Raw genomic sequence first — 27872 nt, 5'->3', positions numbered from 1 at the left:
ATTAATGGAAGGGGTGTTACTGTTAAATTCACTACTATTAGTACTAGAATTTATGTTATTGTTAAGGCAGAAACTGAGACTCAAGAAGAAAGGAAACTTTGAACAAGACCGTGCAATCAAATAACAGGAACTCTGCTGTGGCTCTTTCCATGGGACCGAGGGACTCCAGCTCACCCACCCAGAGTCTCTCGTTGATTACTTTGGCAGCTGTGACCTTTCCACCAGATGTCAACTATGCCCTGCAGGGAGCAGAGATTTAGACTTTCTACGTTTTCTCTTTGAGCTGGGGCTGGGGCTGGGGCTGGGGTTGGGGCTAGGGCCCCTCTCTAGGCTCCGCTAGAACAGCCAGCAAACACATCCACTCAATTAGTGTCTTTATTCATACTCACTGATTTTTCCCACGGGGAAACTGTTGAAGGAACTGGAGGGGAGGGCTGGGTGGGGGGAGCCATGACTTGGTTTTCCTCCATCCAGTGAAGGAAGTGACAGAGGAGGGACATAACTAAAGAGAGTGACCAAGGGGACCATCACTATGTGGACTGAGATGCATTGTGCAGTGACTTCAGACAACCTGAGTCCTTCTGTCGGGAAATGCAATGTCAAAGTGGAAAAGTAAAAAAAAAAAAAAAAAAGATCTAGAGGAAAGAACAAAGTGCATACGAAGCAAATTGCTAATGTAGGGACGGTTCTAAGGCAGCCAGCAGGGAGAAGGCCAAACGTCTGGGGTGGTCACCCGACCGTGCCCCACTCCCACTGCCCCATGCCAGGCCAGACTGTCGGGCCACCAGTGCCCTCTCAACATAGTCTCTGTTGGCTCCAAGGGTGCTGTAAAGCCACAGAAGGTTGTGGAAGGAGGAGAGCCTGAAGTGTGGCAGCACCAAGGCAGCCCAAGGCATGGCTGCATTGAGAATCTCAAAGCATCTCTTTGTGGGTGGCTCTGGAGGGCCGGTGAGATATGGAGGGGGAGGGACACCCAGGAGGGGTACAGTCAGCACCTTTACTTGAGCACAGGGCAGAGCCACTCTAGGGTTTCTTAAATTACCAGGTGGGGGTGAGAATGTTGATTAATTACAGAACTGAGGGCTGCCACGCCCACCCGGGTCCTTCCCTGGTGCTCAGGGCCCGGTGTGCAGCAGGTGATGGAGGGGCAGGCCCTGGGGGAGGCGGAGCCAGCTCAGCAGCCCAGCCAATCGGATTTGATGCTTCCGAACTTCACGCTCTTCAGACTTTGGTTCTCCAACTTCAGGTAATAGGCACCCTTGAAGAAGTAGCTGTGACCTGGAAGTGAGAAAGAGAAGAGCCTGTGACCAACCCATCCTCAGACATTATGGCACGGAGAAGGTTCCTGAGAACTTTACAAGTCTGCCTGTCATAGGGAAGATGTTTTCAATTTTTAAGGTGTTTTTGTTTTTTTTTTAATGTGGACCATTGCTAAAAGTCTTTCTTGAACTTGTTACAAAACTGTTTCTGTTTTATGTTTTGGTTTTTTGGCCAGGAGGCATGTAGGGTCTTAGCTCCCTGACCAGGGATTGAACTTGTACCCCCTGCATTGAAAGGTGAAGTTTTAACCACTGGACTGCCAGGGAGGTCCCCAGGAAGAAACTTTTAAATCACAAAAGCCCCTTCTGAGGCTGGAGGAAGGAATTAAACTCTCTGAGTCCCTGTTTCTTCATCTTTGAGATGTGGCTAAAGATACCACCTCTTAGGGGTTATGGTGATGATAAAATGAGATGATATATGCTATTATTAATATAAATAATAGCACTGTGCTGAGCACAAGCACCAAGCAGGGCACTTTGCATTCCTAGAGGTGGCAAACCAAGAGACTGCTATCCCTATCAGATGGCCCACATATGGGTTTTGTTTAATCCACACAAGTTTTCTGTTTTGTTTTGAATAATCTGGAAATTTCATATGAAAATACGGATTTCTCATTTCTTTTTAAAAGAGCTAGAATATCTAATAACACTACTCCCCTTTTCTCTTTTTGGGAGGCCGCACCAGGTGGCATATGGGATCTTAGTTCCCCACCCAGGGATCAAACCTGCCCCGCCCCTGCAGTGGAAGCATGGATTCTTAAATACTGGATTGCCGTCCCTACTCCCCTTTTCTTGCAGAGCAGAGATCGTCAGAAGCAGAGAAGCAGCTGTCCAGAAAACAAGCCATGTACTCTCTGGTGCTCCACAGACCACATCACTTCCCGCTGTCTGCCTTGCCTGCTTCACTCATTAATGCACCAGCTTGGCCCCTCAGGGTTTTGGAATTTCTTACTCCTGACACATATGACCTCATTTACTTCCTTTCAAACCCCTGGCATACAGGAGGTGCTCAACAGATGTTTCTTTCTGAAGATAATCCTTAACCTGACACCTGGCTGTACCCTGCTTTTTCTTGGACATGTGAGAGGTTTAGTCAGGGCCATGTGCTTAACATGTGATAGGAGCTCAAAAAGCATCTTTGTGAAATTTCATTGAAATCTCCTCTAAAAAGCCAAACTGGACTCATTTCCAGGGCCCTAGAGACCTCCCAGAAGCCTCCTCAGGAATCTGGTTTCCAAACTCCAAATTCTAGCCCTTGCTGGTTTGGTTGTTTTATGCTGCAAAGGAACAGAGACAAATGGGCTATCTTTGCCACCTCAGCATCAGGGCCTGACAAAGTTGGTCCTGTCTCAAATGGAGCCATCCTTCTGCTAACAGGAGGCAGTCACAAGGCCTCCTGTGGAACCCAAAAGGGCCTGGATCAAACCCCAGAATGAATCCAGGGCACCAAGCCCAGGTTTCTCGCCCGCCCCCGGCAGGCCTCCCCTCCTCCCTGCTCTCTGGCTCCCAGCTCCGCAGCTGTGAGGGGCCTTTCTGGGTCTTACTGCCTGGAGCTGGCTGAGTGAGCAGAGGTCAGGGGTCTGGATGCCTTCCCAGCGCTGGGCTGAAGGGGCTGGTTTGTTTTCCCCGGGCGCCGCCTGCCTCCGCATACAATGAGGGAGTGTGTGCTTGCAAGGAGTGGGGCCCTGGCTGGGGGCAGGGAGTCCTAGAAAGCGGCCAGAGGCCTGGGCAGCTCACCCCCGCCCTGCAGGTCCACCACAGCATCCAGGTTATCAGGGATGGCGTTCCAGGCATCGGCGATGAGCTTGGGGAAGCCAGGATCCATTTTCTTCTTCACCTCATTGTATCTGCAAGGAAAATGGCCATGGTGAACCAGTGGGCCTCCCTCAAGGCCAGCCCTTCCGCAGTGTGACCGGAGGGTCCGGCTGATGGCTCCTGGGTGAGCCTGGGAGGCCAGCTCTAACACTTCAAGGAGGCCCCTGACTGGAGCTGAGGGGCAGGGAGTCAGACCTGGGTAAATCCTAATTCCACGACTCACTTATTAGGTGACTTGGGATAGTCCCGTAAAAACAATCTTATAATTACTACTAACACTTAAACAGTGTGTTACCCACCTTCCATATACTTTCTCAGTCAATCCTTATGGCAATCCTATGACAGTTACTACCATAATACTAACTCATGTTATATTACAGAGGCTTAAAAAGGGGACCCAGTTTCTAAGTGGGAGTCCAACTCAGGCCTTCTGGCTACAGGGTGGTAAATTGCTCTCTGAGCCTGTTTTACCACTTGTTAGATGGTCTATATTTAATGTATTGATATTTAATTATCATATATATGAAACGGAATAACCCATGCAAAATGCCTAACACAGTATCTGAGAAATGTTAGTTTCCTTAGAAACTCTGATCTCTGCTGCAGTACAAAGAGCATGGAACTGGGAGCCCAGAGACAAGGTCCTGCCCAGCACTGCTCAGCTTGAAAAACTGCTGCTGCTTCATCTGTTGAGTGAGTTGATAGTCCACATCTTGGGCAATGATCTCGGCTGGGACATGAGTTACAGTACAAGGTGGTGCATGGGCCCAAGCCCTGTGAGTCACAGAACAACTTCCTGTCATCTCAGGCCCAACGGCAGCTCCCAGGGCCAGTCGTCATCAGGGCTCTGCCTTTAACTTGTGTAAATACCTGGAGTATTAGTTGGCATATTCTTTTCCTGGCTAGCAACATCTGTCTTTTTCATTTTAATTTTGGGAGAACTTTTAAAAGGCTGGGGTCATTTTGATTCCACTGCTTCTCCACTTACACTCCATCTATTTATTATTCTGCAAATATTTAATGACCTCCTGCTATGTCGCTGTGGATACTGTAATAAACAAGATAAAGTCTTGCCCTTGTGGTGCTAATTTTCTAGACAGATCTGTGTTTGAATTTCATTCTGGTGACAGCGCAGTACCAGCCTCATAGCTGACTCTTTTCTTCCCCACAGCCAGCTTGACCACCTCCAATCCCAGACGCCAAAAACAGCTTCCCCTATGAGCCCCCTTCTGCAGGACTCTTCCCCCTCTGCCCATCACCCTCAGAACTGCCAGAAATGCCTTTCTTAATCCCATCTCTGTCATGAGATTTCTTGCAAAACCTAACATGCTTCCTTGTGACCTGAGGTACCAAAACCAAGTTTCCCAGCTTGGGAAAATTCCAGCATCCCATCCACATTCTCTCTAACTACATTCTCTAGAGTGACAATGGCTCAGAGCTATGTGCCCTTGAACTTGCCCTCATTTCTTTCTCACTCTACCACAGAAGGCAGGGAGGGCAAGAATCAACTGAGGCTCAGAGAAGTGAACCAATTTGCTTCACAGTTCTTCCTCCAGGAAGAATACAGCATGGAGGCATCGGAAGATGCTGGCTCTGAACAGGACCATGTGTCTTCACTCTCTGTCCCCAGAGCTTCCTCCGACAGTGTTTCCTGCTCACTGGGACACTCTTTGAAAGGTTTCTCTGTGACCCTCTGACCTTCTCCTCTCCGGCTGTAGAACTGTAGTGTAGAGTAGGTGTTACAAATACAGACATTTGTGTCAGAGATTTTTCAAAGGTATATCCTTGAGGCCACCTGGAAAACGCAGCTAATAATAGTGGCTACCTTAAGTGAGAGATACAGGTGAAATGCATAGCCCCAGGATGTGGTACAGGGCCCATCATAAGAACCATCACTGTTTTATTTGTACATGTTTATATCTCTTCCCTTCATGATACTGTAAGCTCCACCAGGCAGAGAGCAACTATTTCTTTTTTCTCCTTTTTTAAAAAAAGTTCTGTGCTATATTGATTTCTTTGCCATGTGGGATCTTAGCTCCCCGACCAGGGATCGAACCCATGCCCCCTGCATTAGGAGCACAGAGTCTTAACCAGTGGACCACCAGGGAAGTCCCAGAGAGAGCCTATTGCTTGACCACTATCTTCCAGCACCAAGGTAAATGCCTGGCACATAGGAGATATTGAATGCATTTTTCTGGGCTTAGTGGAAGCTTCTAGAAGCAAGGACTAACCACTCCCTGGGGTTGCCCAAGCTGGAAGCAACTCCTTGTCCTGTATCATTCTGGAGCGATTTCTCCTTTTCCAGCAAAGAGGCCTGGGCCTCTGTAGACTCTACCAGGACCAGTGTCTCAGGCTCATTAACTACCTCTCCTGGGAAAAAGAGCTGTCTCCTTTAGAAACCCCACCCAGAACCTCCAATAGATGTTTCAGTTCTGCTGCTTTTAAGGAAGATTTACAGAGCTTTCCCTGTGGAACAGGCTGTCCGTCCCAGATCTAGGCTTTGGCAGGTAGGCTTGCTATTGAAAAGGACTAGAAAGCAGATAACTCTGCCCAATACCCAGCAAGATGCCAGCATAGCCTGAGCATCAGTGTGTGTGTGTGTGTGTGTGTGTGTCTGTGTCTGTGTGTGTGTGTGCGCGCACAAGCGATACTCATGATTACACACAGACACGTCTGTTCCCATATGTTTACATTCAGTGTGTGCTCCAGGATGATTATAAATGTCCTTTCAACACTGTGATTCAAAGATATTAGGGCTCTCTGATTCTAAGATTTGGAGATGCAGAGTGACTGCTGTGCCGAGATACATTTCCACACAGTACGTGCATGTGCCTGGGAGTGTTCCGGAGCCTGTGGGCAGAGCCTGTGGTTTCCTGGCTGTTTCCTTTCCTGAGGCTTGAGATATCAATCAGCTTAAGTTGCTAAGTATCTTAGCAATATGTCTGGAATTCCACCCTGACACGGCAGCCGGGGACATAAACAGCTTCTGAATGCAGGGCCACTGGGGGCAGGTGGTGGGGAAGAGGGGGGAGGACAGCAGACTCCGGAGGGAAGCAGGATTGTTCAGGAGTGGCAAAGGTTCAGATGCAGCCACAGGAGGAATGTGAGAATGCTAGGAGGCAAAGAGGAAGACCACTCCTCCACCGACCCAATAACCCGGAGGGTGCAGTGCCAGGGGCCCAGGGTTAGACGGCAAAAGAAGCAGTTAAAATTCTATAATCTGCGTAATCAGTGGCCAACACACTTGCCTATAAATAACTTAGACAAGTTAGTTCATCTCTTTGGACCTCAGTTTCCTCATCTAGGAAATGGGAAGATTTATAATGAAACCCCTGAGATCCAGGCTGCCTCACTAACCTTTCCTGGATATTGGACTCCCTGGCCCTCAGCCCTGACCATGGTCTCTTAGAATCCGACCCTTCCCTTTATTTTTAAAATTATTTTTAAAAATATTTATTTATTCGGCTGCACTGGGTCTTAGTCGCAGCATGCAGGATCTTTTTCAGTCTCAGCAGGCTAGATCTTTAGTTGCAACATGCAAACTCTTAGTCATGGCTGTGGGATCTAGTTCCCCGACCAGGGATTGAACCTGGGGCCCCTGCATTGGAAGCACAGAGTCTTAGCCACTGGACGCACCAGGGAAGTCCCTAGACCCTTCCCTTAGATGAGCTGGGGCAGAGAGCTACATGCTTCCAAACTGGCCTCCTGCCAGCCTGCCCCCACAGCCAGGGGACCTGTGGAAGCTGGGCCAGAGGGTGCCGCTGTTTCCAATGAGGCCAGATTTGGATGCTAGCTCCTGTGGGTACCCGTCTCAGTTTTCATTCTGTGTTTGCCCTCTGCCATCCCTGCCTCCACCACTCCCATCTCTTGGGACCCCACTACCTCAGGTACAGTCTAGAAAAGTGGAGAATCGCATGTTCTCTGGGAGCCCGAATTCCAGGGTTCAAATCTCAGCCTGCCACTACTTGGCTGTGTGACGTTAAGCCAGATACTTAGCCATATCCTCACCTATAAAATGGGAAGAATAATAATACCCACCTCATACATAGGATCAGAGTAGCAGCTGATTATTTTTATTTTTATTACTCCTTTCTTCAGTGAGTCACCCTAAAATACAAGGCTCCAGACCAGACAGTCATGAGCCCAATCCAAAGACTTCTGAGCAGAGAAAGGAGGCTCAAACCAGAACTGTACCAGTGATGTGCCCAAGAATGGTTCGCCCTTTGGTGACTGCTCAGAGGGCCTGTAGCCCTGGTGGATTAGAGACCAGAGAGGGGCCGTCCACAGCCCACCAGCCTCTGAACTCAACCCAAGAGGCTCAAGGCCAGTGTCTTCTCTCTGGCGACACGGCCGGCGGTGCAGCTCTCCTTCACACTGCCCTCCCTTACCTCCAGAATTTGTCTCCAGCGAAGATGTATGTCTTCTTGTTCTTGCTCCAGTTAAAGGCAGCATCCACCTTCTGGACATCAGGGGGGAGCCCCAGGCTGGTCAGCGGCTTGGGGTACCCTCGCTCCAGGGTACTGGCTGAATAGACCCAGTATTCGTTCCCTGGGATAGAAGCAGAGGGTGCGTTGGCGGCAAGTGCTCAAGGCTGTTCCTCCCACCACCAATCTGCCAGCAACCCCACTGTGACCTTTCTCAACGGGGACACGAGTTCTGCTCACTTCTGGATTCAGTGCCCAAAATCTGGGCCTCCACGGAAGGCTTTGCAAATTGGTTATGGAAGGTCCCTGCCCAAGAAGGTGAGCAGGAGTGAGTCCCACCCTGGCTTCACTCATCAAGTCAGAGATTCTAAGTGCCACGATTGCTGTGAAGAGGCACCTTTTTCTAATTTGCACACAGGTCCCCTGTGAGCCAGCAGCTGCTCTGGTCACTCTGGGATGGAGGAGCTGGGGGGTCCGCTGGTGAGCACGCACCCACAGTGCTGTCTGAGCCTTCAGCGTCAAGGAAGCTGTCCCTGTGTCCCCATCTCAGCCTTCACCCCACTAACCACCACAGCTCTTCCTGCACCCCCTCCTAACAGCCTGTTTTTCTATCTCCCCTCCTGGCTCATGAGCTCCCTGAGAGCAGGGGTTGTAGCCCTGGCACATGGGAGGTGCTTGAATACAGAGTAAAGGAGCAAGATTGCCCCAGTGTTACCCATATGGCCCTGCTGCTGTTGTTCAGTTGCTAAGTCACATTCAACTCTTTTGTGACCTCACGGACTGTAGCCCGCCAAGCTGATCTGTCCATGGCATTTCCCAGCGGATCTTCTCAACCCAGGGATTAAACCTGTGTCTCCTGAATTGGCAGGTGGATTCTCTACCACTGAGCCACCTGGGAAGCCCATATGATCCTACCTCAATGATTTTTACGACTTATAGAGACTCCTCATAGGCCTCCCTGGTAGCTCACTGGTAAAGAATATGCCTGCCAATGCAACGCAGGAGAGGCAGATTTGACCCCTGGGTTGGGAAGATCCCCCAGAGAAGGAAATGGCAATCCATTCTTGCTTGGGAAATCCCATAGACAGAGGAGCCTGGTAGGCTACAGTCCATGGGGTTGGAAAGAGTCAGAACTTACCAACTAAACAACAAGAGTCTCCTCGTCCTATGACTTAACTCAATATTCTGCTTTCAAGGAATTCATTTTGAAGTCTATAGAAATAAGTATAAACATTAAAAATAAAAACAAATCAGTGTTTAAAAAATTCTAACTAAAACTGTCATCTGCCGAAGGCACTAGCATTAGGAAGGTATTAAAGGCAGTAGCACTGAAGTGTCATTTTCCTCCGGAAAAGGAATCAAAAAGATTGAAAAGTAAGTAAAAGGTTACTGAAATGTTCGTTCTGTGAGTCAGTGCTGGTTGATGCTGGATGTCTGAACCAGTCTCCCAGATGATGGTTGAAAGAGTGGATCTGTAACTAAGGAGAGCACCCACCAGTGTACAGGAGTCGTGGTACAGCGCCCCCTGGAGCCGAGGGCCAAGAAGGTCCCCTCCCACAGACCTGCAAAGAACACAGCCTTCTCCTCCTGTGGGTCTTCGTACACAGCATCGATCTTTTCCGGTAGCTCAGGCCAGAATGTGGCTACTAGCAGGGGCCCTGTGGGCTTGTCACGTGGTGTCACTGTTCGCCAGATGAACCTGGGTGGGGGAAGGGGACACAGGGAACCACACCTTCAGTCCCTCTGTAGCTGTACCCACACATACCTCCCCAAGCCCACTCAGAAACATCCCAGGACAATTCCTTGGCTGGGTAGCGGGAAGGCAAGATCAAAGGAAGGGTGGAGAAGGCCTGGAGAATGAGCAGAGTCCCCTCAGCAAGACACCAGAGCAGAGAAGCAACCACTTTGATCCCCCACCTGCTCCTTCCTCCAGGAAGCCTTCCCTAACTACCTCTCTCTCCATACTGGACTCTCCCCGCTCTGGGTCTCTCAAAACTGGCAACACCAAGTGCCTGTAACAGTAGTTTGATTGTCTGTTGTTTTTTTTTTTAAGTGTTTTATCTTTCCTGCCAGATTAGAAGTCAATTGAGGCAGGAGCTGATGGCACTCAAAAGCACTTCCCAAATTGAAATGATGGATTCATACACTTTGGCAGGAGTAATAAAGTGTGTGGCATGCTTAGTTGCTCAGTCGTATCTGACTCTTTGCAATCCCATGGACTGTAGCCTGCCAGGCGCCTCTGTCCATGGAATTTGCCAGGCAAGAATACTGGAGCAGGTGGCCATTTCCTCCTTCAGGAGTAATAAAAAGCCATCATTTATTGAGGGCCTACTAAGTGCCAAGCATTTCATGTGGCTTGTAAAATGTCAACCTTACAATATTATAAAATAATATGCACTCTTGGTGGTCTACCCAGCACCTATTATTTATTTCCCTATAATCATTCCTCACAAAATACCCATACTTATAGTCCCTCCTTTCCTATAGAGAGAGCCAGTCGCCATTCTGATGAGTTTAAGCTACCCGTTCTCCAAGCGAGACCTCCAGACCAACATGTGGAACTCATATGAAATGCAAATTATTGGGCTCCACTTAGGACCCATGAATCATACCCTCTGGGCTTGGGGCCCAGTAATCAGTGACTTAAGAATCCTTCCAGCCGATTCTAATGCATGCCAAAGTCTGAGGACCACTGATCTAATCCTATCAGAGCTTAGCATTCCCCGGCAACTGTTATAGATTCAGCAGTGGCCGTATGTCTTATGTTGACACAATAAGATTGAAGACATACACTTGTATTTCAGATCTGGAGATCTCTCTCTCTCTAATCTCTCTTCTGCTGCATATGGGTAAAGAAGTTTACAGCCCCAATTGCCATTGGTAGTCATCGTGTGACCCCAAGGGACTCAGACTGAGGACGAAGTCAATGCCAAGGACGGTAGTAGACAAAAAATCACTGAATCTGTGACCCTCTTTCCACCCCTGGAGGCAGCCCTACCCCTGGACTGTGTACCACATGGGAATACTTTCTTTCCATTGTTTAAGCTGGTTTGAGTTGGGATTCTTTGTTCAGTCAGTTCAGTTGCTCAGTCGTGTCCGACTCTTTGCGACCTCATGAATCGCAGCACGCCAGGCCTCCCTGTCCATCACCAACTCCTGGAGTTCACTCAGACTCACGTCCATCGAGTCAGTGATGCCATCCAGCCATCTCATCCTCTGTCGTCCCCTTCTCCTCCTGCCCCCAGTCCCTCCCAGCATCAGAGTCTTTTCCAATGAGTCAACTCTTCGCATGAGGTGGCCAAAGTACTGGAGTTTCAGCTTTAGCATCATTCCTTCCAAAGAAATCCCAGGGCTGATCTCCTTCAGAATGGACTGGTTGGATCTCCTCGCAATCCAAGGGACTCTCAATCAAGAGTCTTCTCCAACACCACGGTTCAAAAGCATCAATTCTTCGGCACTCAGCTTTCTTTATAGTCCAACTCTCACATCCATACATGACCATTGGGATTCTTTGTTACTTGTGACCAAAACATCCTGATACAGGAAAGTACCATGATCCTTACTTGGCAAATGACGCTCAGAGAGGTGGTGGAATTGCCAGGATTCAAATCCAGATCTGATGCCAAAGTTGGAGTAGAATTATCCTTCAATACTGCCTTTCTAGTCCCCCACAATGTCCAGCACCAATTTCTGCATATGGTCAGTGTTTAAATACTTACTGATCAATTCAAGGAGCCCATTAAACACTCATCAACTTACTTTTGAAAGAAAGTGGGATGTGTCAGACCAGCGATGGCTCCGACCTGGGCCTAGGCACCACACCACACCCTTTCCCAGCTCTGTACTCAGACCCACCAGTGTGGTCAAGGTCTCCTTAGGGAGAAGTGCAGCAGATCAAGGGTAGTGCTAGAGCGTGGGTTCCCTGGGCTCACCTCTTCCCCATCCCTGAAATGAGGACTGCAAGACACACTGAGATCTGTTGTTACATGTCCTGGTTTGGCATTCGTGGGCTGATGGACCTGACTTCTCAGTGCATTATGGGTCTCATCTCTCTCTGGCATCTGCCACACTCCTCCCACCCTCAACCCAGCACCTAGCCCAATGCCTGGAGCAGAGGACCCCCTTCACAAGAGTTTCTGGAACATCTTCAGCCTCACCAGGCTCTCCTGGGATAAGCCAGTAACTTTCACATCTCTCCAGCTTTGCTCTTCCAGTTCCTTCGTCTCAACCACGCTCCCACCCTGCCAGCCCCTTCGCGTCTGCCTGCATCTGCTTCTCCTCTAATGTTCCCGCTTGGGTATCACTTCACCTGTGGAGCCTTCCTGGACTCAGATGTGTCCACAAAGTGCTGTGTTAATATCTCTGCAGTCACATCTCTTTCATTCTGCCATGATGGTCCTCTCTGCCTCTGTTCCCTAAACCAGACGAGTGGCGCTCAAACTTTAATGTGCATCAGAATCATTGGGGACATTTTTTTTTTCTCTCTTTTTGGCTGTGCCTTGCAGCTTGCGGGATCTTAGTTCCCTGACAACGGGGTGAACTTCGCCCTTGGCAGTGAAAGCATAGAGTTCTAACCATTGGACCACCAGGGAATTCTCATGGGGAAATTTTTTTAAACGTACATGCCTGGGACCCATTCCCAGAAATTCCAGTCAGAGGGCCTGAGGGTCGGGGCAGAAACTTTTCACTCTCATACTCTAAGTGATTTTTGTTGGGGAGATTCATTGACCTTTTTTCTTTGAGAACACTAAATCTAGGCATTGGGCTTTCCTGGTGGCTCAGCGGTAAAGAACCCTCCTGCCAATGCAGGAGATGTGGGTTCAAACCCTGGGTGGGGCAGATCCCCTGGAGAGGGAAATGGCAACCCATTCTAGTATTCTTGCCTTGGACATGCCATGGACAGAGGAACCTGGTGAGTTATGGTCCATGGGGTAGCAAAAGAGTCAGACACGACTTAGTGACTAAAACAACAATCCAGGCATTAAACAGCCCCTCTGCCCACAGCACAGAACACTCACCCCCAGATGCCAAAGCTTAGCAGAGGATTTGGCACAGTAGAAGCCAAGTAATTATTTATCAATAAGGACAGCTAGTATGATTGAACACACTTAGTCTGTGTCAGGCATTCGTCTAAGCACTAAGCTCATCTAATCTTCAAAAGAGCCCTATGAGATAGGTTGGACTATTAATCCCATTTTGGAGATGAGTGAAGTGAAGTGAAGTGAAGTCGCTCAGTCATGTCCAACTCTTTGTGACCCCATGGACTGTAGCCCACCAGGATCCTCTGTCCATAGAATTCTCCAGGCAAGAGTACTAAAGTGGGTTGCCATTTCTTCCTCCAGGGGATATTCCTGACCCAGGGATTGAACCCAGGTCTCCCTCAGTGCAGTCAGACACTTTACCGTCTGAGCCAGATGAGTCATTTGAGGTAAAAAGAAGATACACAATTAACTTACCTACAATCATGCAACAGGTTAGTAGCAGGTCCAGGATTCCAACCTAAGCAATCTGGCTCCAGAACCATTCTCTCAACTATTATGCTCTATGGATGGACAGATGATGAAGACCTGATGATGTGCATGAATACATAATGATGATGGATGGACAGATAATGGATGGATGGGTGGATACTGGGTGATAGATGCGTGATGGATAGGTAGAAGAATGGAAGGATGGATGGATGCTTTAAGGTAGTTGTAGATTTGTTGCCTGCCTCTAGGACAGCTGAGTGAATCACAGCCCTGGTGGACTGAGTGGGGGCCTTTATTTATAGCCTGAAGGATACCACCTCTCTGCCCTGTGGTGACTTGTTCCCCATACATAGAACATTTGAGGTCAAGGCCATTCCAGGAGGTCTATGGTAGACGCATTGTTCCTAATTCTTCCCTCCATCCCTGTTTTAGAAATCCACATCCATGTGTGATGTCACATGACTGTGCAGTACTACCCCCTAGAGCAGGTGGTGGGCTTGGCCATGTGACCAGCTTCGGCCAGTGAAGTATTCTCAAATATGCTCAGAGTGGAGGCCTTAAATGTATTTGTGTGGTCCGATCTGGACTCTTGTGCTCCTGCCATTTGTCACGAGTAGCTGCTAACCCCAGGAGAAGGAGTGACATGCAGACCATCCCTGAATGCATACTGCAACCCGAAGCCGAGACACCGAGGAGACCCACAGGCTAGCACACAGCACAGGAAGTGTCTGTTGTGGTAGCACCAAAATCTGTCCGACATGCAGCAAAAATGGGTCTCATACCGGCCATTCTGTGAAGCCCCCAGTGGGGTCCTTGAGCAAGAGATGGAGGCACGAGAATAATGGAGGCAGGGCAGAGGGCAAGGAAGCCAGCTCCTACACTCACCGGTCCTTGAAGAAGAAGATCTCCCCACGGATCTGTGAGATGCCGTCAAAGACGATGTCCTGTTTGCAGAGCTCAGGAGTGACGGGGCCGAGGGTTGGGGTGGGGCCGGTGCCAGTATCAATGTCAGGGGAGGCCCCTGGGGGAAGACACCCGACCTCAGACTCTCTCCAGCCCCAGGGGTTCTTCCCCACAGGCTGAGCCCCGAGACTGGCCCACCCGACCTGCTAATGGTCAGAAGAATAGTATTCTGGCCTCGGTGTCAGCCCAGGGAAGACAGGGGGATGAGGCCTGGACTTGGAAAGGTTTCTGAGCCCACAAGAGAGTCAGAGTGTTCGAGGGGAGACCGTGTGGCCAGCACTGGGGGTGTGGCAGGCACCTCCTTCACTCCTGAGGGTAACCAGCCACCATTTAGAGGTGAGGAAACTGAGTCCAGAGAGGTAAAGACCAGCTCCATCCCTTGAAGCTGGTGAGCGGCAGAGGCGAAGCTCAAACCCAGAGCCACTCACTCACTCTACTGCAGTTCTTTCCCAAGTCTTATGCTCCCCACACCCTGTCGCTCCAGAACCATTTTCACGATTTCAGCCTTGTCTAAGTGCCACCAGTACTATTATACGTTGATTTATTTTAAAAAATGGAGTCACTTTGTAAACTCTGGCCTCATTGTAAGCATTCATATACATAAATCAGTGGTTCCAGGTACTAGCTGTACTGATCCTATTACACGTTCAAATAAAAGAATTGTTTGGAGAACTAGAAGCTTTGTAATCCTGTATCATTAAGGTCATTCCAGGTGCTGGGAATTTCTACCCTATATTTAGCTATTAATACTTCTCCTGGATTCTAAACCTCACTTGGATGCGTAAACCTCATTGACCTTGGGGCCAGAAGGTTACCTTTCTCAGACCTCTCTCAGCTGACTCACCTAGAAAATGGAGAGCCCATTTCTGCCCCAGCTGCCTCACGGCATGGCTCTGGGGAGCCAAGCAAGGCTCAGACACTGGTGTTATTTGGAAAGGAAAGGGCTGTCCGAGGGCCTTAGAGTGATGCTCCAATATCCCCAGAGCAGGTTAATACTCCTGCTCTTGTCTCCTGCAGTCCCAGATCTGGCCGGTTCCACCCCCTGGCACTCTACCTCCAGCAACACGACCTCCCCAAACCCCTGCCCCGGGGACCCCAAGCTGAGGCTTACCATAGAGTTCTTGGATGCCCTGGATGTCATCATGGGACAGGCGGAAGTTCTTAGTATAGGTATAAATGGGCGCCATCAGGGCTCCAGGGTCCTGTGAGTGCTCCAGCCCCATTGCATGGCCAAACTCATGGGCTGCCACCAGGAACAGGCTGTACCCTGAGGGCCGTAGGGAGTGGAGGGGGGCAGAAGGGCAGGCAGAGAGAGAAGAGAGAAAATCAGATCAGGGGATTTCCCTGGCGGTCCAATAGTTAAGACTCTGGGCTTCCAAATTGGGGGGAGGGGTTTGATCCCTGATCAGGGGACTAAAATACTACATGTGACTCAGTGCAGCCAAAAAAAAATAAGTAGTAGTAGTCAGGCCTGGCTCTGACAGTGGGGACATTTGAGGACATCTCCACGGTAGGGTTCAGAGCATGGAAGTGGCACATATTGATGTTTTCTTCTTCTGAGAATTCTGAGGTTAACAGACCATACCTTTTACTTTCAATTAGAGTCAACCCAGGTCCCCTCATCCCTTTCCATGTGGACCGCACATGTGCTATAGAGGGGAGCACGCAGCATTGGCAAATCCTTTACTTAAAGGCCCATTTGTTTAAAAATCCCATTTCCTGGCTCTTCGTCTTCTCTATAAAGAACAAGGGCAAAACCTGCTCTGCAGTCTCCAAAGAGGAAACCCTTGGGTCCACCATTTCTTCCCCAGGGGAAGCAGTAAAAAGATGCTCACTTGGAGTGGTTGCCCAGGCTCAAGCCAGACAGTGGGCAAACCCTATCATTGCACTCGACTGTGTGCTGAATTGTGTACCTGCAAAAACACGTTCAGGTCCTAACCTGTGGCTGTGACTTTATTTGGAAATATTGTCTATGCAGATAAATTCAGCTACAAGTTAAAATGAAGCCATACTGCAGGAGGGTGGCCCCTTAATCCAGTGTGACCCACGTCCTTAGAAGGTACATGGCCAAATAACAACAGAGGCAGAGACTGGAGTGATACAGTCTCTAGTGAAAACGTGGCCTTACCCACACCTTGATCTTAGACTTCCAGATGACTCTAGAAGTACGAGGGAATAAATTTCTGTTGTTTTAAGCCATCTGGTTATGGCAGCCCTAGGACACTAAAATGGGCTTCCCTGGTGGCTCAATGATAAAGAATCCACCTGTCAATTCGGGAGATGCAGGTTTGATACCTGGGTGGGGAAGATCCCCTGGAGAAGGAAACGGCAACCCACTCCAGTATCCTTGTCTGGGAAATCCCATGGACAGAGGAGCCTGGCGGGCTACAGTTCATGGGGTCACAAAGAGTCGGACACAACTTAGCGACTACACAGCAGCAATGGGGCACTAATACACTGCCCCCTCCCCCAACCAAGTACACTATACGTGCTCTGGAACCTTAAATCACTCCGGCAGGTGGAGAACCCCACCTTTAGATAGAGGCTGGAGCAGAGCAGGTAAAATCAGGGTAAGTCTTAGCATGGCACTTGGGGGGGAGGATAAAAAAACTCCCTTGGCCAGCCTCTGTCAGCTGGCATTCTCCAAGTTCCATCTCAGTGAGAGTGAAAAAGAAGAAAAGTAACTTAAAAAGAGGCTGCCCCAATACTGGCTGTCCCCAGCCCAGCATTCTCACCTGGTCACCTGGGGCCTTGAACCCAGTGACACTGGGCCTGCAGCCTAGAGTGACTCCCTGGTGCCCCCAGGGATCCTGTTCATTGCAATGACCACACAGTAAGGTCACAGCCTGTCTCCTGGTCACTCTCTCCCTCAAGCCTGTGAGCCCTAGAGGGCAGAGAGCTGTCCCTGGCAGCTGTGTTTTCAGCACCCAATACGGACAAGGACCCCTCCATTCACAATCTGGCAAAGGACGGTGCCCATGGGGGCAGGGAGGGCCGTGAGGGTTTCCCCATTCTGCGTGGAGGGTGGGGAGAGCAAGGGTGAGGCAGGCGCGTACTGTATTCCTCTCTTCTGCCCACCCAGCTCCCTGAAGGCAGCTCTCTGCTGGAGTGGGAATGTCTCGCAGGAAAATCATCTCCCTGGAACAGGGTTCCCTGTATCCAGCACTGAGATGTTTGGGGGTGACAGACCCACCTGGAGGGGTACAGAGGTAGGAGGGGAAAGCAGCATCTGCTGGGGAAAACTGACTCCCGCCCAGGAACTGGGATGGATCGGGTCTTATTTTGGAGGCCACCTCTTTGCCCAGAGTAGCGGGGCTAAGCAGGCAAGAGGTCCCCACCAGAAACGGGCAGCGTCACTGCGGGAGTGGGAGGGTCCGCAGTAGAGATGCTGAGATGCCGGTAGGTGGGTGTCTAGGGGGCGGTGCCTATGGCGGAAGTGGGTGGGGACTCTGGACGGTTTCCCCGCCCACACATGGGCGGGGCCGGATTGCGGCTTCTCCTACCTAAAGCCAGGGCTCCTCATACCTTGGTCGGGGCAGAAGCCCCACTTGCGGTCATCATCGTAGTTGGAGGTGGTCGCACACCACAACTTCCCATCACTGCGGCCAGCGCTGGTGCAGCTCTCATGCTTGTTGCCCAGGAAGGTGAAGGGGAAGACACATGGGGCACCTTCCGAGTTCCCGCCCACAGTGGACATGGCTGTGGGATCAGGGACATGGGTCATCAAGAGGCAGGGGGTCTGAGGCCACCACCCGGAGCAACGACAGGACGTGGACTTTACGTGGACAGACGTACTGAGTGCTCGCTCAGTCCGGGTCACTGGGTCAGGAGCTTTAATGCACATCTCACATCCTGGCCCCCCTTGCACAACCCGGTGTGGTAGGGACCCTAGATTACCTCCTGTTGCATAGATGGGAAGACTGGAGCTCAGAGAGATTAAGTAACTTGCCTAGGCAGTGCTGCTAACAAGTGGCAGGGCTGGGATGCAGACCGAGGCTGCCAGACTCCAGAGCTTCTTAAATTAGCTTTCCATGGCGGGGCCATGGCGGGGCCAGAGGGAGCTGGGCGGAGCTGAGGGTGCCAACACCCCTTCCAAGACTGGAAGCTCCATCACACGTGGGCCAGTGGGAGACTTACCTGTGTCCTCTGCAGAGAGCAGGGACTCGGCAAATATCTGTTGAAGGAAGGGAGGAAGGAAGGAAGGGAGGGAGGAAGGAAGGGAGAGAGGGAGTTCTTATTGAAAAACAAAGATCAAAAGAGATATAGACTAAGACAAAGAGGGGCAGGGAAGAGAGACTCTGGGATGAGGGAGAGGAAGAGACAAAGACCAGAGAGGCTGGGAGAGTGCAGGTCATTCTGAGGGAGTCCTGTGTATCACCAGCCAATTCGGCTGAACTGGCCGTAGGTGCCCAACGTCTGTCCTGACTTTGGTGTCCGTGCTGGGCCAGCCGCTGAGCGTCCTGATTAGCAAGCCCTGTCCTGGGGAAACGGGGATCGGGGGAGGGAGCTCTCGTGGGTCTGCTATCAGAGGGCGGGGAGAGGTGCGACACCCACCAGTCTCCGGGCAGAAGCCGTACTTCTTGTCGCGGTCGTAGTCCTCGGTGGTGCCACACCAGCGGTAGCCGTCCGTACGGCCCTCTGTGGTGCAGCTGTCGTAAGATGTGCCCTGGAAGCGGAACGGGAACTTGCAGGGCTGTCCGTCGGCGTTGCCGCCCATGGTGAACAGGGCTGGGGTGCAGGAGAGAGAGGGAGGGTGCGAATGTGAGGGAGATGGCCCACCTGCCCACCTGAGCATCTGCTGGGCACCTGTGTGGATGCAGAGCTGGCTGCCCACCTGCCCACTCACCAGGGAAGTCATAGCATTGATTAAATATTTTTTAAAAAATCTATACTGGATGGTAAACTGTTGCTTCTCTGAACTTCTGGGGGTAAATACTCCTTCCTCCCTTGCCAGCCCCATCCTTTTCCTTGGACCTTATGGATCGCCCCCCTCTGCCCCAGCAATAAAGTAGTTAACCCCTGGCACATGGTGGGGGCCTCCAGAGCCCTACTCCAACCCCAGGGTCACCGTCTACTCTGCCTGATTGATGCCTGCATCCCTGCAGATTGCTAAATATATCATCCAAGGTGGGCAGGATGGCAATATCTCTCCATTTGACACAGAGGGAAACTGAGGTTTGAAGAAAGCTGGCTCCAGAACTAGTCGTGACCACCTAGATGGATGAAGGTTGTACAGAACTACAAAACACACTGATCTCCATCTCTCCCTTCCTTGCTCTGTCATTCACGCTTGCGCACACAGAGAAAACTTCACCTCCCTCCAACCCCAGGCGTTTTCCCAGATGCTGTGGTCCCTGCAGGAGGGAGAGGAGAGGGAGGGCGGGCGGGGGAGGTGGTATCTTTGCGAACCTTTTAATACACACCCCAGGGTCCTACTCTGACCGCCCCAAGACATGGGCCATGACTGGAGGGTTCAGGGGAGACAGTGGGATTAAGAGTCTGGGCTTGTCTGTCTTGGGTTCTCCCCCTGCTGCCCCGCACCCTCATCCACCCGAAGCTACAGAATGGTGTGTCTTTGGATTTGCCAACAAGCAAAACCACAAGTGAGTAACAAGGACCATCTGTGAACAACGGTGCCAGAGGTGACCTCAGCAGCCCCCGTTAACTCCACCATGGCCAGAATCAAGCCCAGTCCCTGGCCACCCTGACAAGTCTCAGGGCCCCTTACCCTCACTGCTCCCTTCTCCCCAACCCAGGGACCTTCTCCTGGAACGCCAGAAACAAGACAAGCTGCCTTGGTGGCCTTGAAATGGGAAAGGCGAAGTGTTAACCTCGATGGAGACCAGTCTCCACCTTTGGCCTCCCATCAGCGGCATTTCTACCACCCAGGAAGCCCCCATCTCCTCCCAAATCCTGCCCTCAAAGGGACGGAGAGAAGCAGACACTGACTCAGCAGTCAGGAGGGGCTGAGTAACCAGAACCTCTGCCCCAAGACCCAAACACGTGCATGTCGTGCGTACTTGCATCTGACTAAGCACCAAGTCAATAGTTAATGTCCAAAACAGGGAAAAACCCTTCCTCAACTTATGAATTACAGCTGTTTCCCTTCTATTATCAAGACATTCTGTTCTAAACACAGGGATTGACACATGGAAGGTTAACGCCATCCAAATCCCTACTGGGAAATGCAAGATACATTAAATATTTTTGGTTTTAAATATTTCTGACGTTAATGGCCAATGCCTTGAACTTTACTTAATAAAATGTATTGCACGAGTTTTGGGTACTAAAAGCGTAAACAGGGACACATTTAACTAGCTCTTTGTTTCTTTCCTTCTGTCAACAGGGCTGGTAGTTAGGGTTCAGTTGCAATAAAGTCAGAAAGATTCACAAATGTGTAAAATTACAGCTAAGAAGACAGAGGTATCTATAGATCAAGGAGCTTTTATGGACTAGTAAAGAAAAGAGGTATTTTAAAAGGTTTTGGACTTTTTCACATTTTCTCCACATCTTCCCAGCTTTGAACCTCCTGAATCATTAAACATGATGACTTGATAAGAGTATCAGGTTATATATGCTGTCCTTTCATGATTTCTGATTATGAAGTATGTCAAGGATAAATCAAAAAGAATGAGTGTATATGTCAATACCCTCACTCTTTAAAAAAAAATTTCCCTCTACATTGTTTCAAAATATCTAGAGCTTATGTCTCAAGCACTGACAAAAGCACACACATAAATACTAGGTCAAACCTGCTGCCTTTGCCAAGACCCAGAGCTGCAGCCACAAGCCAAGATAGATGGAGACCAAGAAAGGCAGATGGAACAGCCCCCAGACACAGACACACAGAGTCAGCATCAGAACCAGAAGCAACGGCTGAAATCCCCCAGGTCTGTGTCCCCAAGCCAGGTTGGGTACCGGCCTCAGTACCAATCCCATTGTTGGGCTTCTGATTCATCCCAAGGCTCTCCTCAACCCTTGAGCCTCCAATTCTGCTAGAGGGTAGAAAGTAGTTCTCAAGAGACCCATTGGGCATTTTAATCATTCTAAGTTCATTTTAATGTATGTTGGAAAAAAATAATTAGCACATCAAACTAATGAGTTCAAAAATACTGCTAATGGTGAAGGTTAAAAGAGGAATCGATTTAATGAAAGTATTAAGTGAATAATGGAACAGATGAGAAGGGCACAGTGATGGATCAAATTGGGATGTGGGGGCTGAAGGAAGTGGAGGGGACACTGGCTGATTGGCAGTGCCAGGCCTGGGGAGTGTGGAGGCCGGAAGGTCAAGGCCTGAAGCCAGGAGGACACTCACCTTCATGGGGGCAGAAGCCATACTTGCCGTCCTTGTCAAAGTTGTATGTGGTGGAACACCAGAGGAAACCATCGCTGCGGCCTGTATCTGTGCAGCTGGTGTACTCCTTGCCGTTGAACCGGAAGGGGAACTTGCAATATTCCCCGTCAGCATTCCCGTACTTCACACGGACCACTGAGGAGCCACACAGGGTGGAGGGTGAATCTCTCGAGGCCTTTCTTTGGAGACCAGGATTGTGACTCATTTGGGGTGTGTGACCTCCCTCCCCCTCCCACCTGAGCAGATGAAGGGGTCTACAGTTGCCAGGGAAGCCACAATCTTCATTGCTAGGTGACAGGGAGGCATGCAGAAAATCAGCGAGGAGGTTCAGGCATGTAGATGGTCATATTCTTACCTTGTCCTTCTCCCAGGGTCCACAGCTCATCGTCGTCAAAGTGGGAATCTCCCCCAACTCCAGGGCCCGGGGCGAAGGCATGAGCCAGGAGCCCGTCTTTGCCATCAAAAGGGTACCCATCTCCATGTTCTGAAACACACTGGATCTCAGCTTCCAGCTACCCCACTGGGGGCTGAACCCCAGCCACATCTCATCCATGGTTGGGGCCCTTCAGCCCAGCTACCTTCTGACCCCTTCCCTCACCCTGTTGGGTTATCCAGGACTGAGGACACAGCAGGCCAGTAGAGTGTAGTCAGCATCCTACGGTCTACACAGCCCTCAGAATCTCTACCACCAGCCTTCATTGTCTATACTACTGCTGATGATACTACACTTACCCACATGCCAGTGTACTGCCACACCAGTCTCCTCGCCACCACCCTTGCTGTCCCCAGCGTCTGTACCAAGTACCTTCACATCCTTTCTTAGCCATATCACCTCCCTTCAAGTCATATTATTCCCAATGGCCACAGCACTAACCCTCATATCCACTATGCCACCCAGGGCCATACCATCTACCCACATACCTGTCTCCTGTGCTACTTCCCCTCATCACTTTCCACTCACAATGTCTACACTGCTTACCTTCATGTCTACACTACTGTGTTCCCACCCCAACCCACCTGGTGCCCTAGACCCCGGCATCCATTCTGCTTACTCTCAAGTCTACACTGGTCCATTGTATCTGACCCACTTTCATATCTAGAGTTCCTCAGCATCTATGAGTGTCATCCAGTAGAACTCCTTGCCGAGATGGGAATGTTCTTTGTCCAAATTACTAGCCTCATGTGACTACAGGGCACTTGAAATTTGACTAGTGTGACCAAGAAACTGAATTTTAAATGTTATCAATTGTAACTAAGAGTAGGTAGCCTTGAGGATCCAGGGGCTACCATCTTGGACAGTGTGGGGAGACCATTTGCTTTCAGTTTCACACCACCTCCAGGGGGTCAGATCATCCGTTTCGCATCAATGTGGCTTTCCAACGTCTGCTCCAGTCTACACCACTCTAGTGCCTGCATCTTCTGCCCTCCTAGCAAGCTGGAAAGGAGAGCCCCCCCATGCCTCTCTAATATCCAGATTGCCCCTTTGTCTCTACACTGACCCCCCTGCGCCCCTCCTCTGCCTACCCCAGCGGCCAAAGTTGATCATGATGTCAGCCTCTCCATCATGGATCCGAGAAAACCGTAGCGGGGTCACATCGCTCCAGACTTGGAAGGCACGAGCGAAGGCATCATCCACTGTCTGGGGGTCCAGATCTGGTGTGTAGCCAATGATCCTGGAGGTAACAAAAGTGCATGTGAGTGTGTGCAGGTGTGCAAAGGCATGTGCGTATGCCTAGGCCTACAAGTGTGTATGTATGTGTGCAAGGGTGTGTATATGTGATTGTGTGTGAGTGTGCAACGGTGATTGCATGTGAATGTGTGCATACATGTGACAGGTATGTGTCTGCATGAGTGTGTGCGTGAGTATGGATGCACGTGCAGGCATGTGTGTACATGTTAAGTAGAGCTTTCTGGGAGAAGAGCCCACTAGAGCGCCTCTAAGTCCTGCGGAGCCTTAGATCAACCCATATGGATAGGAATGTAAACAGTGCATTCTGGGACCCAGCAGAGGTGTCATCCTTGGAGTGCAACACGAGCCCTACAGAACAGAGCTCTCAGCCCAATTAACAACCAATTACAACAACTCTATACCATGAAATCCAATTACCAATAGCAACCAATTATCAAGTTCTCATTACCCACTCAATGACCTCACCTAATAATGACAATGACTAGCACTGACTATGGGCTTCTGTGGTGGCTCAGATGGTAAAGAATCTGCCTGTAATGCAAGAGACCTGAGTTTGATCCCTGGTGTGGGAAGATCCTCTAGAGAAGGGAATGGCTACCCCCCTCTCACTATGTGCTGAACACTGTGAAACCCCTTTATATACGCGGTCGGCTTCCCAACCGACCCATAAATAAGGTTTTGTTTTAATTCTGTTTTGTAGAGTGGAGAGCCAAGGGTCAGAGCACTGAAAAGGAAGTAGTTCAATGCCTCACAGCCAGGAAGGGTGGGATTCAAGTCCTGGTCCGTTTGACTCCATTCCTAAGAGCTTTGTACGCAAACTCCTTAGGATGCCAGGTCCTCCCAAGTTCCCTCCTGGGTCCCCGGAGAGGGGAGAAGACAACGCCCAACGAGACACAATGTCCCTTGGACCAGGGCCCGCCCTGCCTCCCACAGCCCTGCCTTGGCACCTGTATGTGATCTGGTTCTTGTCCCACTTGGGCTTTCGGGGGAAGAAGTTGTAGTTGGCCACGTCGGGGTTGCCACAGCGTGGCTTCCGCATGGTCTCAATGGTGCTCTGGTCCAGTTCACCTGTCTGGGGTAACCCGAAGAACTTCTGCATCTTCTTCAGGGTGTCCTTCAGCACAAACAAGTTACAGCTCTCCTTGGGGCAGCCGTAGAAAGTGTTTAGGTATTGCTAGAAGAAATAAGGACCCCGGCACAAACAGCCACATTAGGATGGTATAGTATTGGCCAAAGGAATCAGCAATCCCAGGGCACTGGGTAGAGTCCCCTCCCAAACCACTGGTTAAGTGACATACACACTCCCAGATGGCCCCACACTCCCATTAGCCGAGTGACATACAAACTGTAGATACTGTGGTTTGGGAGTACATATTGGGTGCCCACTATATGCCCAGGTGCTGATGTCAGCATGTGTTAACTCATCTGATGCTCACTGCAGGGGGCACGGGTTTGATCCCTGGTCCAGGAACTAAGATCCCCCCAGTGCTGCGCAGTGTGGCAAAACAAAACAAAACAAAACTTCTCATAGCCTCTATCATGTAGACATTATAAGTATCTCCATCATACAGAAGAAGAAACTAAAGCACAGAGAGGTTAAGAAACTTGCCTAAGATCACCAGCTCTCAAATGGCGGGAATGAACTGGGACCCAAGTAATTGGCTCCAGAGCCCAGGCTTAGAACCTTTACCTCTCTACCACCTCTCTTTACCTCCACTGTCTCTTTTAATCCACCAAAATGCTGATGACATAGGGATTATTTCCCTCACTTTTCTTATAAGGGCTGTGTGCCCTGGGCTCCAGCAAGAGACAGACCTGGGTTCAAAATCTGAATCTGCCATTTTCCCAAAGAAAACAGTCCTGTCCCTCAGGGACTGTGCAGCTGGCTCAGGCCAAATGGAGGCCAAAACCAAACAGTCCCTTGCAGGGGGTCAGAGACCAATCAGTTCATCTATTTATTTGACAAATACTTTTTGACACCTACCAGGTACCAAGCCCAGTGTTAGGGCTGAGGGTCAAGTGGTGAGCATGACAGATGTTTCTAGTCTCAGTCTCCCTATACTGGGTTCAAAGCCCAGTATAGGGAGGCTGACGGATCACAAATAACTGAAAAATTAAATATGTGATAGGAATGGTGGGGAGAGCCAGGAGACCTTATTAATGGGGCCCTAACCTTGTTTAGGAGGGTAGTTAGGAAAGAGGAAAGAAACAGTTTAATAATAATATTAATAATAAATGATAATAACATATGATGACTAACACTTATTGAGTGTTTTCCATGTCCCAGGTACCCTTCAAAGTGTCTAAGATTACCTCTCCTTTATTTTCCTTTATTTACTTTTTGTGGTCATGCAAAGAGGCACACAGAATCTTAGTTCCTCCACCTGGGATCCAATGGTGCCCTCTGCAGTGTAAGCATAAAGTCCTAATCACTGGACCACTAGGGAATTTCTTAAGATTATCTCTCCTTTAACCCCAAGACAGGAACCCTTATTACTCTCAGTTTGCAGGAGAAGCTCAGAGTGAAGTCACACTAGGCCAGTTAGTTAGTGCAACCCCTGATTTGAAGTCAGGTGGTCTAAGTTCAACGTTTGGTTTCTCAAGCCCTCCACTGTATGTCTCTGGGCAATACGGACCTCCATAGCTTGTAGAAGGTGTGGGGACCCAGGTAGCTTTGTGACTGATGCTCCAAAGCTCCACCTTCACCCTCAACCACAGCCCCATCATTATGCAGACCAGCTCCATTTGTCTAAAAAAGGCAGAGACCTGGATGCTGGAAAAGGGGCAGGGGTGGTGTCATAGCTTGAGAAGGAGTTCCCCGAGTGATCAGGTGACCAAGGGCGTGACGATCCTGTCCTGGACAGTGTGGGGAGAATAAGGGCTTGCTAAGGCGGTTGACTTAGCGACTAAACAACAACAACAAAGGGTGGTTGAAGCAATTAACAGGGCAGATGTGCGCTGGAAGGAACGTGTTGAGGGGTCCAGACCCAGCCCGGGTGCTTACAGGGGGAGGGGGAGTGCCCTTCAGCTGCCCCCATCCCTGCTTGTGCAACCTCTCGGCCGGGATGCCGCTCGCGCCAGGCGCGCGCGCTCGCGCGCTCTCAAAACATTCGAGCTGCAGCTCGGAGCCCCGCCAGGAGGGAGGGCTCCCTGGCTGCTCTCCCACCCGAGCCAGGCTCAGTCCGCCCCCGCCCCACGCGCCGGGGCCCTCGTGCTGCCCCTCCCTCCGCCCTGCTGGCCAGTTCTCTCCAGCCGTCGTCCGACTCCTTTGGATAAGTTCGAGGAAACTTTCTGAGGTCCAACCCTTGACCTTCGTTGACCAACTTGTTCATTGAGCCACTGAGAAAGGATGCGCTGGTCGTTTCCCATCGGCCCCAAATACTTGCCAAAAGGACCCCCGAAGGGTTGGTCCAAGGACCCCTCTCCAGATGTGTGCAGAAGGTTCCTAGACGTTGGCCAAAGTTCTGCTTTGCCCAGAGCTCCCACCCTCACGTGTTCAAAGCTTTATCCAAATTGTGTGTCAAAGGCCCCCCTCTTCCTTAAGATGGAACCCCTAAACAGGGGTTTCAAGGATCCTCCACTGTTTGCAAAAAAGACCCCTTCAGGCTTTTTGCCAAAGTCCTCCCAGGACGCTGGCTAACTGGCTTTGTCAGCCAACCCCCCAGATGTGTCCAAGAGTTGTTTACAAAGCGGCCCCCGTGTTGCCAAATCCCAGATCCTGGACAATGTCCTTGTTATTTGCAAAAGGGGCCCATTCCAGAGGTTTGCCATAGCACCTCGGTTCCCGACCCTGCTGGTGGCGCGCCCCCGCTCTGGGTCCTGAAAGTTGCCAAGCTGTTTATCAAAGGCCTTCTCCTCTTACAGCAGCTCCACCACCCCTCCTTCGGCGGTCCAAAGACCACCCCGCGCTGTTTACTGAAGCCCCTCCCCCACGCTGTAAGCCCACCGCGGGAGTGGGGGGAGGGGTGGCCTTTCCCCCCGCTCCAAAGTTTCTCTAAACTTGGTTGGATGAGGCTAGCGTCGCAACTCACCACAGCCAACTCTTTGTCCGTTTTGGGGGCGACATCGCCAGGAAATTTGATGATGGGCGATGGCGCGGCGGCGGCGGGGCCCAACAGGCAGCCCAGGACGCAGAGCGCCCGCAGAGGGGCGGCCAGCGCGCCCCGGGACACTCGCGCCTCGGTCATTGCGCTCCCGGGCCCCGCGCGTCGCCCGGGGGTGGCTGGGTCGGTGCGTGTGGCCGCGTCGCCGCCTGGCTGGCGCCTGCTCCCCCGCGCGGCGCTGCGCTCCGAGGGGCTATTCGACTCGGTCTCCTCGGCTTTGCCCGGCTCAGCAGAGCATGGCCCGGCTCCCAGCCCGCTCCGCCGCGCCTGCTCTCGCCCCGTCCTGGCAAAGCCTTTTTATGTTTAAAGCTCCAGATGCATAGCCTCCAGCCACCGCCGGAGGAAGTCTGGACGCAGCGGAAACAAGGGAGGGCCGCCGCCAGATGTGGCCGGCTGGGCTGGGAGGACGCTGGCAGGGCTGCGGCGGGTGGGGTGGGGGGGCGCTCGGGCCCGCCCCTCTCCGCCCCATTCCCCCCCTTGCCCTCCGCCTCTTCTCTTCTTTCTTTTCTTTTCTCCGCCTCCTCTCCCCTCAGCTAGCTGCTTTGGGCCTCTGTGAGCACCATCAGTGCGCGACCTCCCAACCTCTATACTCCCCACGGGGGCGCAAAACCTAAGGGCCCCCGCCTAGAAACATCCGGCGCGACCACTCTAGACTCTCGACGTCCTGGGGAGCAGGACGGCCTGCACTCCAGGGGCGTGGGTCAAGAGATGGGGAGGAACGGTCAAAAAGATG

At 50.9% G+C, this 27872-nt stretch overlaps 1 protein-coding gene and 1 non-coding gene across 2 annotated transcripts; both read right to left on the bottom strand.

Moving 5' to 3' along the window:
• Positions 1 to 357: 357 nt before the first annotated feature.
• Positions 358 to 27725, bottom strand: MMP2 (matrix metallopeptidase 2). The gene is made up of 13 exons (XM_069552799.1): positions 27068 to 27725; positions 23984 to 24210; positions 22871 to 23019; positions 21702 to 21830; positions 21308 to 21481; positions 18547 to 18720; positions 17518 to 17691; positions 15104 to 15259; positions 13915 to 14050; positions 9121 to 9257; positions 7523 to 7682; positions 3057 to 3166; positions 358 to 1278 (listed from the first exon to the last, which is right to left on the bottom strand). Exons 1-13 carry the CDS (start codon positions 27221 to 27223, stop codon positions 1175 to 1177), a joined length of 1986 nt encoding a protein of 661 aa, XP_069408900.1. The 5' UTR covers positions 27224 to 27725; the 3' UTR covers positions 358 to 1174.
• On the bottom strand, positions 6703 to 6776 carry TRNAG-UCC (transfer RNA glycine (anticodon UCC)). The gene has a single exon. It is a non-coding gene; the product is annotated as a tRNA-Gly (tRNA).
• Positions 27726 to 27872: the final 147 nt, after the last annotated feature.

The sequence above is a fragment of the Ovis canadensis genome, chromosome 14, assembly GCF_042477335.2.
Source record: "Ovis canadensis isolate MfBH-ARS-UI-01 breed Bighorn chromosome 14, ARS-UI_OviCan_v2, whole genome shotgun sequence".
In the NCBI taxonomy this organism is placed as follows: Eukaryota; Metazoa; Chordata; class Mammalia; order Artiodactyla; family Bovidae; genus Ovis; species Ovis canadensis.
Note: the sequence above shows the minus strand (reverse complement) of the source record. Positions and strands in the feature narration are given on the sequence as shown.

Excerpts from the sequence above, each read along its gene's own strand:
- MMP2 (XM_069552799.1), bottom strand. The coding sequence starts at position 27,223 with ATGACCGAGGCGCGAGTGTCCCGGGGCGCGCTGGCCGCCCCTCTGCGG. Across the intron at positions 21,831-22,870 it reads GATCAACTTTGGCCGCTGGG|AACATGGAGATGGGTACCCT; the intron begins GTAGGCAGAGGA and ends AGTGTGTTTCAG. Across the intron at positions 3,167-7,522 it reads GCTGGAGACAAATTCTGGAG|ATACAATGAGGTGAAGAAGA; the intron begins GTAAGGGAGGGC and ends TTTTCCTTGCAG.